General features: G+C 39.0%; 1 protein-coding gene across 2 annotated transcripts in view; it reads right to left on the bottom strand.

Annotated features, from left to right (window-relative positions):
• ITCH (itchy E3 ubiquitin protein ligase) overlaps positions 1-12,513 on the bottom strand; it is a 112,066-nt gene that overhangs the window by 70,976 nt on the left and 28,577 nt on the right. For both annotated transcript variants that reach the window (XM_024742887.1, XM_024742885.1), the window contains one exon: positions 3,771-3,861. In XM_024742887.1, coding sequence (XP_024598655.1) covers positions 3,771-3,840 — 70 coding nt within the window. In that variant the 5' untranslated portion in view covers positions 3,841-3,861. The remainder of the gene's footprint in view (positions 1-3,770; positions 3,862-12,513) is intronic.

Below are 12,513 nucleotides of genomic sequence, written 5' to 3'. Positions count from 1 at the left end.
TAATGTATGCATACATGTGTGTAATGTACGTATGTAAGAGTTAAAGAAATAAATTTGAGCAGAACCACAGAGTAACATTTTAACTTTTGACCCTAAATTTCCCTATGAGTCTTTTACACCAACTTTTAAAAAAAGTTTATTTATTTATTTAGTTAGTTATGGCTGCATTGGGTCTTTGTTGCTGCACGCAGCCTTTCTCTAGTTGTGGTGAGCAGGGGCTACTCTTCATTGCAGTGCATGGGCTTCTCATTGTGGTGGCTTCTCTTGTTGCGGAGCACAGGTTCTAGGCACACAGGCTTAGTTGCTCCACAGCATGTGGTATCTTCCCAGACCAGGACTTGAACCTGTGTACCCGGCATTGGCAGGCAGATTCTTAAGCACTGCGCCACCAGGGAAGTCCCTACACCGACTTTTAAAACACAAATCCAGCTGTCTGCTCTTTGTTAAAAACTCGACTTTTAAAACACAAATCCAGCTGTCTGCTCTTTGTTAAAAACTCTGGTTACTTTTCATCTCCCTTAGCAATTTTTTTTTTTTTTTTTTTTTGGTAGCCTTGACACACCTGAAGGAGATGATCCACTCCCATTAATTCTCATGGGTCCCTGCTCTGCAGCAGTGGCTTTTAGGGACATCAAGGGAAGTCTTGGCATTTCCCTCCTTCACATCATTTGCTCTGTCATGCTCATTCCTGAAAGATCCTTTTCTACCTTTCTACTTTTTCTGGCCATGCCAGGCAGCATGTGGAATCTTAGTTCTCCAACCAGGGATCGAACCCATGCCCCCTGCATTGGGAGCGCAGTCTTACCCAATGGACCTCCAGGAAGTCCCTGCCTTTCTACTTTTTTTTTTTTAATAAATTTATTTATTTATTTACTTATTTTTGGCTGTGTTGGGTGTTCATTGCTGCACGTGGGCTTACTCTAGTTGCGGCAAGTGGGGATGACTCTTTCCTCCAGTGCACAGGCTTCTCACTGTGGTGGCTTCTCTTGTTGCGGAGCACAGGCTCTAGGCGCATGGAATTCAGTAGTTGTGGCACACAGGCTCAATAGTTGTGGCTCGCGGGCTCTAGAGCACAGGCTCAGTAGCTGTGGCAAACGGGCTTAGCTGCTCTGCAGCATGTGGGATCTTCCCAGACCAGGGATCAAACCCATGTTCCCTGCATTCGCAGGCAGATTCTTAACCACTGTGCCACCAGGGAAGTCCTCTACTTTTAAATAGTAGCAATGCTTCAAGCACTACCTCCTTTCACAGTAACTCTAGTCAAATATTGATCTCTCTTTCCTGACCAAAGTCATTTTCCCTTCACACCATTACCATATACCATGGCATTTATACTTAACACTTGCATATTTATGCCTTCCTTGAATTTTGGAAGATGTTGAAGAGCTTAGCAAAAAAAAAAAAAAAAAAAAAAAAAAAAAAAAGGAAAATCATTAAAAAAAAAAAAAAAAAAAAAAAAAAAAAAAAAAACTATGCTAATCCATTAACACAGACTAAAAAATACAATGTCAATTAAGGAGATTTGTGAAAAACTTAGTTCTGAGGTTTCTAGCACCAAAAGCAAAGAAGTAAACAATGAATTATGAAGGACACTTGATTCTAGTCAACTTGGCACTTTATTGTTCATTATCTGATGTTCTCCATTTGTCCCATATCTAATGATATTTTTGCTAAATATGCAAATAGCTTTTATCCATAATTCATGGTGTTTGTTTTTGTTAAAATGTTTTTGCCCTATACTTGTACATTCTCAGGATTTTTAGACCCAAGATTAAAAAGCTTATAAATGGCTAAGAATTATGTCTTCTTGAGGACATAATGCATTTAGGCATTAAATGTTTTTCTTACTATGACAGTAATGATAGCAAATAAGATAGTTTATGCAAAGAAAAGTCTAAAGGAATATAAACCTATTTATTTGGGGATTGAGATGATAAATAATAAGGACTCCTCACTTTACTATTTTACTCAGTTTTTAAAAATAAAAAGCATGTATATTACTTATGTAACCTGAAAAGTTGAAACAATCTATCAGAAATTCTTTAAATCAAAGCTTTTAACAATAAGCTGCCCCAAAAAAGAAGTCTTTAGAAGCCTGGCCCAATGTAAATCAGCTACTCAGAGTAGCTTGAGAATGGGGAGGGGAGAAACAATTAGAATCTGAGAAATATTAATATCTTTCACTGAGAATCAGACATTGCTAAGGAAAGAGACTGGAGTTAGTGAAAGAATTCCCAAGAATAAATTCTAACATGCTTTCAACTTAAAGTGTTATTTCTTTATAACTCAATCACTTTTAGGTTTTGAGGAGGACAATAATTAGACAGTATATGACCTCATATTCATAACCTAGAAGTGGATATAAGCCAGGTATAGTAAAAACTAAAATAATCAATAAATGCCATTAAATTAAAGGGAGAGAGTCTAGGGTTCCATTGTGTGATAGACACATGCATGTCTGAAAAAAACCCAGTGCCTCACTTTGGCTAGTGCAAGTAGCTTCTACTGATATATAAAGACCTACAAAGAGATCATATGGAGCCTGTAAAACGTCTTAGCCCAGTTTTAAAGAAATTCAATACCATAGCCAAGGAGAAGCACTGAAGGTTTCTGAGCAGGAATGAACAAATCAGGAGGCATTTTAAGAACATTAATCTGAAAGTGATACACTTGATTAGTATGGTTAGAGGAAGAAACAAAGAGATATTAGGAAAGTAACAACAGCAACCAAAATATTTAATAGGCATTTCTCCAAAAAACATATACAAATGGCCAATAAGCACATGAAAAGATGCTCATCATCATTTAACCATCAGAGAAATGCAACTCAAACCCATAATGAGATAGCTCACATCCATTAGGATGTCTCTAATCAAAAAGATAAGCATTGCAAGGATGCTTACAAAATTGTAACCCTCATACATGACTGGTGGGAATATAAAGTGGTGTGGATGCTTTGAAAAATAATTTGGAATTCCTCACAAAGCTAAACATGGATATTACGTGACCCAGTGATTCTACTCCATAAAGTAGAAGGTATATACTCAAGAAAACTGAAAACATACATCTTCACAAAAACTTACAAACGTTCATAGCATTATTCATAATAGCCAAAAAGTGGAACCAACCCAAACATCCATCAGCTGATAAATGGATAAAGTATGTCCACACATGGAATAGTATTTGGCAATAAAAAGAAATTAGATACTAATACATGCTACAACATGGCTGAACCTTGAAAACATTATTATGATAAGTGAAAAAAGTCAGAGACAAAGGCCACACATTTTATGACTCTATTTATATGAGAGATCCAAAATAGGCAAAGCTATAGAGACAAAAACAGTTAGCTAGGGCTGAAGGTGGTTGGGGAATATGGGGCAGGGGTTTCTTTCTGCAGTGGTGAAAATGTTCTAAAATTGACTGGTGTTGGCTGCACAACTCTGAGAATGTACTAACAATCATTGACTTCTAAATGGGTAAACTGTATGGTATGTGAATTATCTCAACAAAGCTAATAAAATCCAAATGAAAACAAAAAACAATAGCAATTGCCGAAGCATGTTTAATGGAAAAAACAAACAAACCCAAATCCTATACTATACCCAAGAATATCCTGAAATCAAAATGTAATTTTTACATATCTAAACATTATGTTCATTCATTCATTCAGAACCTGATACGTCACAGCCACTAAAGATTTTAAGATTTTTTTCTTTTTATCTTGGGAGTCGGGGGGAAATAAAGCAGTAGATCTTTTTAAGACTTACCAGTTATCTGAAGTTGTGATTTCATGGTCAGGCTACCCATTGAACCAAGCTGTGATCCACTGTCAGACATAACACCAACAGGACGGCAAACCTGAACAGGGCCAAGGAAACACTATAAACATCAAAAATTCCCACTTGAAAAATATGTAAATAGTGCTAGCCAGGCCATTTCCATGTCCCACTGAAGGCCACACAATAACCAGTGGCCTTCACATTGCTAAATATAATTTTCAATTCTAGTATCCATCCTGCATTAACCTATCAGCAAAATCTGACATGATCATTCCTTCTTCCATGGTTTTTCTTCCTTTTAGTTCCCAAGACACATTCTCTAGGTTTATGTCCTACATTACTGATTGTTCCTTCTTAGACTCCTTTGATGATTCCTTCTCTTCTCTCCACCCTCTTAATACTGGAAAGTCCTAGGGCTCAGTTCTTGTTTCCCTCTTCTCTCATCGCTCCATACTCATTTCCTCAAGGATATCATCCACTGTTATGGCTTTAAATATCATCTATATATCAACAAGTCCCAACTTTATATTTCTATTACAGACTTCACTCCTGAATTCTAAACAACTTCACTTGGGTATCTAAAAGACACTCTGAACTTAACAGATCCAAAATGGAACTCCTGATGTTCTCTGTAAACTATCTCAGTTGATGGCAATTTCATTCTTTCAGCAGCTCAAGCCAAAAACCTTGGAGTCATCCTTGACTCCTTTCTTTTATATTTCCTTTCCAACCCGCTGGCAAATTCTGATGTCACTATTTGTAAAATATATCTAGAATCTAGACGTTTCTCACCACCTCTACCACCAATCTGTTCAGACCCACCTCTGACAGCCATTTTTTCCCCTAAATTATGCCCCTCTCCTAGATTAACCTAAAAGGTCTCCCTTTTTCCACCCTTGTCTAGCCTTAGTACCTATTCTTAACACAACCTGGATGATTCTTTTAAAATGTTAAAAACCTTTCAAAACCTTCCCATTTTACTCAGAGTAAAAGCCTGAATCCTGAAAGACCCTATATGATACATGCTTCCACTGCTCCCTACTTCTGATCTTATTTCCCTGCTACTCTCCTCCCCTACTCAGGCACATACTTCCCTATTATTCTTGAAACATGCCAGCACATTCTTGCCTTTAGACGTTCATTCTGCTTGTCTTCTTCACAATATTAACAGTCTGCTCCACTTATGATGATCATTTTCTTCTCCTATAAACTATGTGACCTTCTAACATACTAAGTAATTTACTTGGTAATTATGTTTATTGGTTTTGACTCCCTAAGCTAGAATATAAACTCCATGTGAATGGGGGATCGTTTTGCTTTGTTCACTGATGAAACCCAGAAGCCCAAAACAGGGCCTGTGGCTACTGAATTATACTAAATGAACACCTCTAACATATCTTCTTCAGCCAATAATCATGGAAGAGTTAATCCCCCTGTGGAAAGGGCATGATTCGTATACAATAAAAAAGATTTTATAACAAAGTCAGAACACTTGGGTTTGATTCCTGGCTACAACACTCACTATATGATACTATTTGAGTCATATAACTTCTCTAGGTCCCAGTTTCCTGTCAGAGAAATGGGGATAATACCACCTCTACCTCACAGGGCTTTTGTAAGACTGAATGATTATATCTGTGGGGGAAAAAATGCTCTGTGAATGTTTATTATTTATCATTAATACTCTTTGAATTTATTTGTTTGTTTATTTATGGCTGCGTTGGGTCTTTGTTGCTGTGCGCAGGCTTTCTCTGGTTGTGGCGAGCAGGGGCTACTCTTCATTGCGGTGCGCAGGCATCTCACTGCGGTGGCTACTCCGGTTGCGGAGCATGGGCTCTAGGTGCATGGGCTTCAGTATTTGTGGTTCGCGGGCTCCAGAGTACAGGCTCAGTAGTTGTGGCACACAGGCTTAGTTCCTCTGCGGCATATGGGATCTTCCCAGACCAGGGCTCAAATCTATGCCCCCTGCATTGGCAGGCAGATTCTTAACCACTGCACCACCAAGGAAGTCCCTAAGTATGTTTTTAAAATAACCTGTTCTTAGGCTTTCGGGGACTTGATAAAAATTTTAAGAATATTTTGAGTGGGTCAAAGTAAAGATTAAACTCAAGCAAAATTTACTCAGCACTCACTAGTTGCCAGGTCCCATGTAAGAAATATACAAATACAATAAGGCAAAATTAGGCTTCCGTTCCCTGGCGGTCCAATGGTTAGGACATCATGATTCCAATGCAGGGGGCGTGGGCTCGATCCCTAGTCGGGGAACTAAGATCCCACATTCCACAGGGCAACTAAGCCTGTGAGCTCTAGAGCCTGCGTGCCACAACTGGAGAGCCTGAGAGCCACAACTACTGAGCCCACACCACAACTAGAGAGCCCCATGTGCCACAACTACAGAGCCTGCGTGCCACAACTTGAGGAGCCTGTATGCCGCAAGGAACAGCCTGCACTCCACAATAAAAGATAGTGCAGGCCACAATGAAGATTGTGCAACTAAGACCCAATGCAGCCAAATAAATAAATTAAATATCAAAAAAATCAGGTATGTACTGATACATATTAGTTTTATATAATCAAAATTACTTAAGTATTTTAAATCCCTAAGAACAAAAAAATACCATTTGTAAAGACAAACTATAGAAACCTAAGTATCAACTGGCAACCAGTTAAATAAATAACACTCATACCACAGAATACTATGCAACTATCAAAACAACTTACTAATGACTGAAATGGAATGATTCCAAGAACTTTTTTTTTAAGTTACAGAATATATATAATGTGATGGTATTTTTTCAAACAAAAACAAAGTGTATATTTTTGTAGGTAAATATACTTATAAACAAAAGCAGAAAAAGTATACATCCCTAACTGTTTATAGTGGTTACCTTCGTGGAGAAGGGGAGAGGGTCTGTGTACTAAAGGAGGTGGTCATGGGGAACTTTGGTTTTGTATGTATTGCTTGAGTTTTTAAAAAGAAAATGTGTAGCCTACTTGTACACTTTGAAAAACAGGCAAGACAGAGTAGATTGAGAATCTACACTTCAAGTCCCATCTTCTCCCCTGAGCTCCAGACTCTTAGGTCTAACCGTTATTTATAACTGCCTGCATGGTTAAAATGACTAAACTGAGGAGACTTCCCTGGTGGCGCAGTGGTTAAGAATCCACCTGCCAACGCACAGGACACGGGTTCGGGCCCTGGTCCAGGAAGATCCCACATGCCATGAAGCAACTAAGCCCCTGCGCCACAACTACTGAGCCTGCGTGCCACAACTACTGAAGCTCACACACCTAGAACCCACTCACTGCAACCAAGAGTAGCCCCTGCTCGATGCAACCAGAGAAAGCCTGCACATAGCAACAAAGACCCACCACAGCCAAAAAAAAAAAAAAGACTAAATTGAAACTCTCCCTGGCCTCAATAGCACCACCATCCATCCAGTTTCACAAGCCAAAGCTGTGGGCATTATCTTTCCCTCATTACCAAGTTCTAAAGATACTACCTGCAAAATATACCCTGCTATATACCTTAAAATATATGCTTATTTTTCTCGTCTTCTTAACCATCTTAGTCCAAGCCACAAACACCCATCCCTTCCCTGTCAACAAATTACTACAAGTCACTAACTTGGTCTCTCTGTTTCTGCACCTGCTCCCTCTCCCTCCCACCACCCATTCTCCACACAGCAACTAGGGTACTCTTTTAAACACGAAAGTTAGATCATGCTCTACTCTGCTTAAACATTCAATAATTGCCTATCTCACCTAAAATTGAATCCAAATTCCTCACCCTGGCTTACAGAAGTCCCACTACATTCCATCCATGACCTACTCTCTTGACTTCTCCTCATATCATTCTCTCCCTTACCCACTGCAAATATGGATTTCTTTCTATTTCTTAAACACACTAAGGTCATTCCAGACTTACAGGCTTTACACTAACTGTTCCCTCTGCTCGGAATGTTTTACCTTTAAATAGCTAACATCTTATATTCAGGTCTCAAGTGAATACTCAAATACTCAGAGAGGTCTTCCCTGACTACTCAATCTAATGTAGCCATCCTATTACTTTCTATCACACCGCTGAAATTTTTCTGATTAAATTTTTTACTGACTATAAGGTCCACAAAGGTAGGCAACCTTGTCTGCCTTGCTAATCAGTGTCTAGAATATCCCACAGTTGTTTTTTTTTTTTTAATTAACTAATGTCCGCAATTTATATTTAGGTCCACTCTTTGTGAACCTTATACAGTCCTATGGATTTGTTATTGTTGTTTTGTTTTTTGGGGGGGTTTTTTTGCGGTACGCGGGCCTCTCACTGTTGTGGCCTCTCCCGTTGCGGAGCACAGGCTCCAGACGCGCAGACTCAGCGGCCATGGCTCACGGGCCCAGCCACTCCGCGGCATGTGGGATCTTCCCGGACTGGGGCACGAACCCGTGTCCCCTGCATCGGCAGGCGGACTCTCAACCACTGCGCCACCAGGGAAGCCCCCTGTCCTATGGACTTTGACAAACACATAACTGCCATGTATCCACTATTATAGTATCACACAGAATAATCTCACAACCCTAAAACTCTCCTGTGCTTCACCTACTCATCCCTCTTCCCTCACTAAGAACCTCTGGCAACCACTTATCTATTTACTGTTTCTGTAATTTTGCCTCTTCCAGAATGTCAGATAGGTAGAAGCACACAATTTAGAGCCTCAGCCTGGCTTCTTTCACTCAGCAGTATGATTAAAGTTTCCTCCATATCTTTTCAGAGCTTGGCAGCTTTTTTAAAAATTGCTGAGTAATATTTCATGTGTGTTTATTCCACAGTATATACATTTGCTTACTGAAGGATATATTAGTTGCTTCCAGTTTTTGGCAATTATGAATAAAGCTGCTGTAAGTATTCATGTTCAGGTTCCTTGTGGATATAAGTTTTCGACTCAATTGGGTAAACAGGACTACAATTACTGGATGATAAGGGTAAACCTATGTTTTAGCTCTGCCAAATTGTTTTCCAAAGTAGCTGTACCATTCTGCATTCCTATTAGGATTGAAGCAGAATTTCTACTGCTTTATATCCTCACAAGCATTTGCTATTGTTAGTTTTTTGGAATTTAGCCAGTCTAACAGGTGTACAATGACGTTTCACCATTGGCCTAGTTTGTAATTCCCATATGACATATGAAGTTGAGCCTCTTTTCATATGCTTATTTACCATCTATGTACACTGTTTGGTGAGATATCTGTTCAGATATTCTGCTCATTTATTATTTGTTTTCTTGCTGTCGCATTTTAAGAGTTCTTTGTATATTTTAAATATAAGTCCTTTATGTGTTTTGCAAATATTTTCTCACAGTCTATGGCTTCTCTTTTCATTCTCTTAACAGTGTAAAGGTTTCACCAATTCCCACATGTGAGTGAGTGCGGTGAGTAGGTTCCCCACACCAACAAGCAATTCTCCAACACCAGCTAAGTGTCCTACAATTTAATAAAAATCAGAGAAGAAATAAATATAGCATGTTTTTAAATATTAAAAAAAAACACCAAAAAAAACTATTAGAAATAAATACACTAAGTTGCAGAGTAAAAATATCAATATACAAGTCTGTTCTATACACTAACAATGAATCATCAAAAAACAATTAACAAAATATCTCATTTACAATTGCAACAAAAAGAATACCTAGGAATAAATTTAACCAAGTAGGTGAAAGACCTGTATACTGAAAACTTTAAGACATTCTTGGAAGAAATTTAAGACAACACAAAAAAAATGTAAAGGTATTCGTGCTCAGGGACTGGAAAAATTAACATTTTTAAATGTCCGTATTACCTAAAGCAATCTACAGAACCAATGCAATCCCTATCAAAATCCCAATGACATTTTTCACAGAAATAGAAAAACAACAACAACAAAATCCTAAAATCTGTAAGGAGCAAGAAAAGGCCCCAAATAGCCAAAGCAATCCTGAGTGGGGGGAAAAAACCCAAAGCTCGAAGTATCATTCACTCTGATTTCAAATTATATTACAAAGCTATAGTAATCAAAACAGCATGGTATTGGCAGAAAAAGTGACATAGATCAATGGAACAGAATTGAGAATTCAGAAATAAACACACATATGGACAATTAATTTACAAAACAAGAACAAAGAACATAAAGTGGAGAAAGTATAGTCTCTTCAATAAATGATGTTGGGAAAACTGGACAGTTAACAGGCAAAAGAATGAAACTACACCACTATCTTACACCATACACAACATCAACTCAAAATGGATTAAGGACTTGAATGTAAGACCTGAAACCATAAAACTCCTAGAAGAAAACACACATCAGTCTTAGCAATATCTTTCTGGATATGTCTCCTCAGGCAAGGCAAACAAAAGCAAAAATAAACAAATGGGACTACATCAAACTAAAAAGCTTCTGCAAGCAAAGGAAACCATCAACAAAATGAAAATTCAACCTACCTACTCAGAGAAGATATTTGCAAATCATATCCAATAAGGAGTTAATATTCAAAATACATAAAGAACAACCAAAAAATAAACCACCCGATTAAGAATGGGCAGAGGAGGTGAACAGACCCTTTTCCAAAGACACACAGATAGGGAACAGGGACATGAAAAGATATTCAACATTACTAAGTATTATGGAAATGCAAATCAAAACCACAAATGAGTTATCACCTCATACCATTAGAATAACTATTATCAAAAGGGCAAGAAATTGGGCTTCCCTGGTGGCGCAGTGGTTGAGAGTCCGCCTGCCGATGCAGGGGACACGGGTTCGTGCCCTGTTCGTGGAAGATCCCACATGCCGCGGAGCGGCTGGTCAAACCCCAAAAAAAAAAAAAAAAAAAAAAAGGCAAGAAATAACAAGGGTTGGAGAGGATGTAGAGAAAAGGGAATCCTCATACACTGTTGGTAGGAGTGTAAATTACTGCAGCCACTATGGAGAGTTCTCAAAAATTAAGAATAGGGGCTTCCCTGGTGGCGCAGTGGTTGAGAGTCCGCCTGCTGATGCAGGGGATCGTACCGGAAAAAAAAAAAAAAAAAAAAAAATTAAGAATAGAACTACAATATGATCCAGCTACTCCATTTCTAAGTATTTATCCAAAGAATTCAAAAACATCTAATTTGAAAAGATATATGCATACCTATGTTCAATCCAGCACTATATACAATAGCCAAGATATGTAAACAACCTAAGTGCCTATCCATGGATGAAGAAGATGCAATATATATATAATGGAATACTACTCAGCCGTAAAAAATTATTTTAAAAATTAAGGAAATCTTGGGACTTCCCTGGTGGCGCAGTGGTTAAGAATCCACCGCCAATGCAGGGGACATGGGTTCAATCCCTGGTCCAGGAAGATCCCACATGCCGCAGAGCAACTAAGCCCAGGCACCACAACTACTGAGCCTGCGATCTAGAGTCTGTGAGCCACAACTACTGAGGCCCACACACCTAGAGCCCGTGCTCCGCAACAAGAGAAGCCACTGCAATGAGAAAACCACGCACTGCAACAAAGAGTAGCCCCCGCTCGCAGCAACTAGAGAAAGCCCATGCACGGCAACACAGACCCAACGCAGCCAAAAATAAATTAATTAATTGAAAAAAAAAGGACATCTTGCCATTTGCAACAACATGGATGGACCTGGAGGGTATTATGCTAAGTGAAACAAGTCAGACAGAGAAAGACACATACTGTATGATTTCACTCACATGGGGGGCGGGGGAGTTCAAACCAAACCAAACAAAAATAAGCACACAGAAGAGAGCAGTGGTTAGCAGAGAGCAAGTGGGGGAAGCGTGATATGGATAAAGGGAGTCAGCTGTACAGTGACGAATGGAAACTACGCTCTTGGTGGTGAGCATGTTGTAGTGTATACAGAAGTCAAAATATAATTTTGTACACGTGAAACATATAATGTTATAAACCAATGGGGTTTTTTGGGGGGTTTTTTTTGCGGCACGCGGGCCTCTCACTGTTGTGGTCTCTCCCGTTGAGGAGCACAGGCTCCGGACGTGCAGGCTCAGTGGCCATGGCTCACGGGCCCAGCCGCTCCGCGGCATGTGGGATCCTCCCGGACCGGGGCACGAACCCGTGTCCCCTGCATCGGCAGGCGGACTCTCAACCACTGCGCCACCAGGGAAGCCCTAAACCAGTTAGTCAATCAATGAAAAGGTTATTTGTCAAACCACTAATCTAACAGAACAGACTTCAGTGGCCACACAAGACAAAGAATATAGGACTGTACAAAATTAGTTTGGAAAAGTCACCAAACAATCAAATGACAACCACAGGAAGCAGCAACAAGAAACCATGAGATGGGGGAAGAATGTGATTTCCAGAGTTGCCCATTATAACATTCAAAATGTTCAGTTTTCATAGTAGCAAACCAAATTCAACAGCACACTAAAAGGATTAATACATCATGACCAAGTGGGATTAATCCCTGGGATGCAAGACTGGGTCAACATATGAAAATTAACGTGATCAACAAGGACGAACCGTATAGCACAGGGAACTCTATTCAGTATTCTGTGATAACCTATATGAGAAAAGAATCTAAAAAAGAATGAATATATGTATAACTGAATCACTCTGCTGTGCACCTGAAACTAAGACAACATTGTAAATCAACTATACTGCAGTAAAACTAAAATATTTTTAAAAGAGAAAGATAAAAAAAAAAAAAAAAAAAAAAAAAAAAGAAAAAATTTTTT

This window comes from Neophocaena asiaeorientalis, unplaced genomic scaffold, assembly GCF_003031525.2.
Source record: "Neophocaena asiaeorientalis asiaeorientalis breed wild unplaced genomic scaffold, Neophocaena_asiaeorientalis_V1.1 scaffold82, whole genome shotgun sequence".
In the NCBI taxonomy this organism is placed as follows: Eukaryota; Metazoa; Chordata; class Mammalia; order Artiodactyla; family Phocoenidae; genus Neophocaena; species Neophocaena asiaeorientalis.
This window is presented reverse-complemented; position numbering and strand designations above follow the sequence as displayed.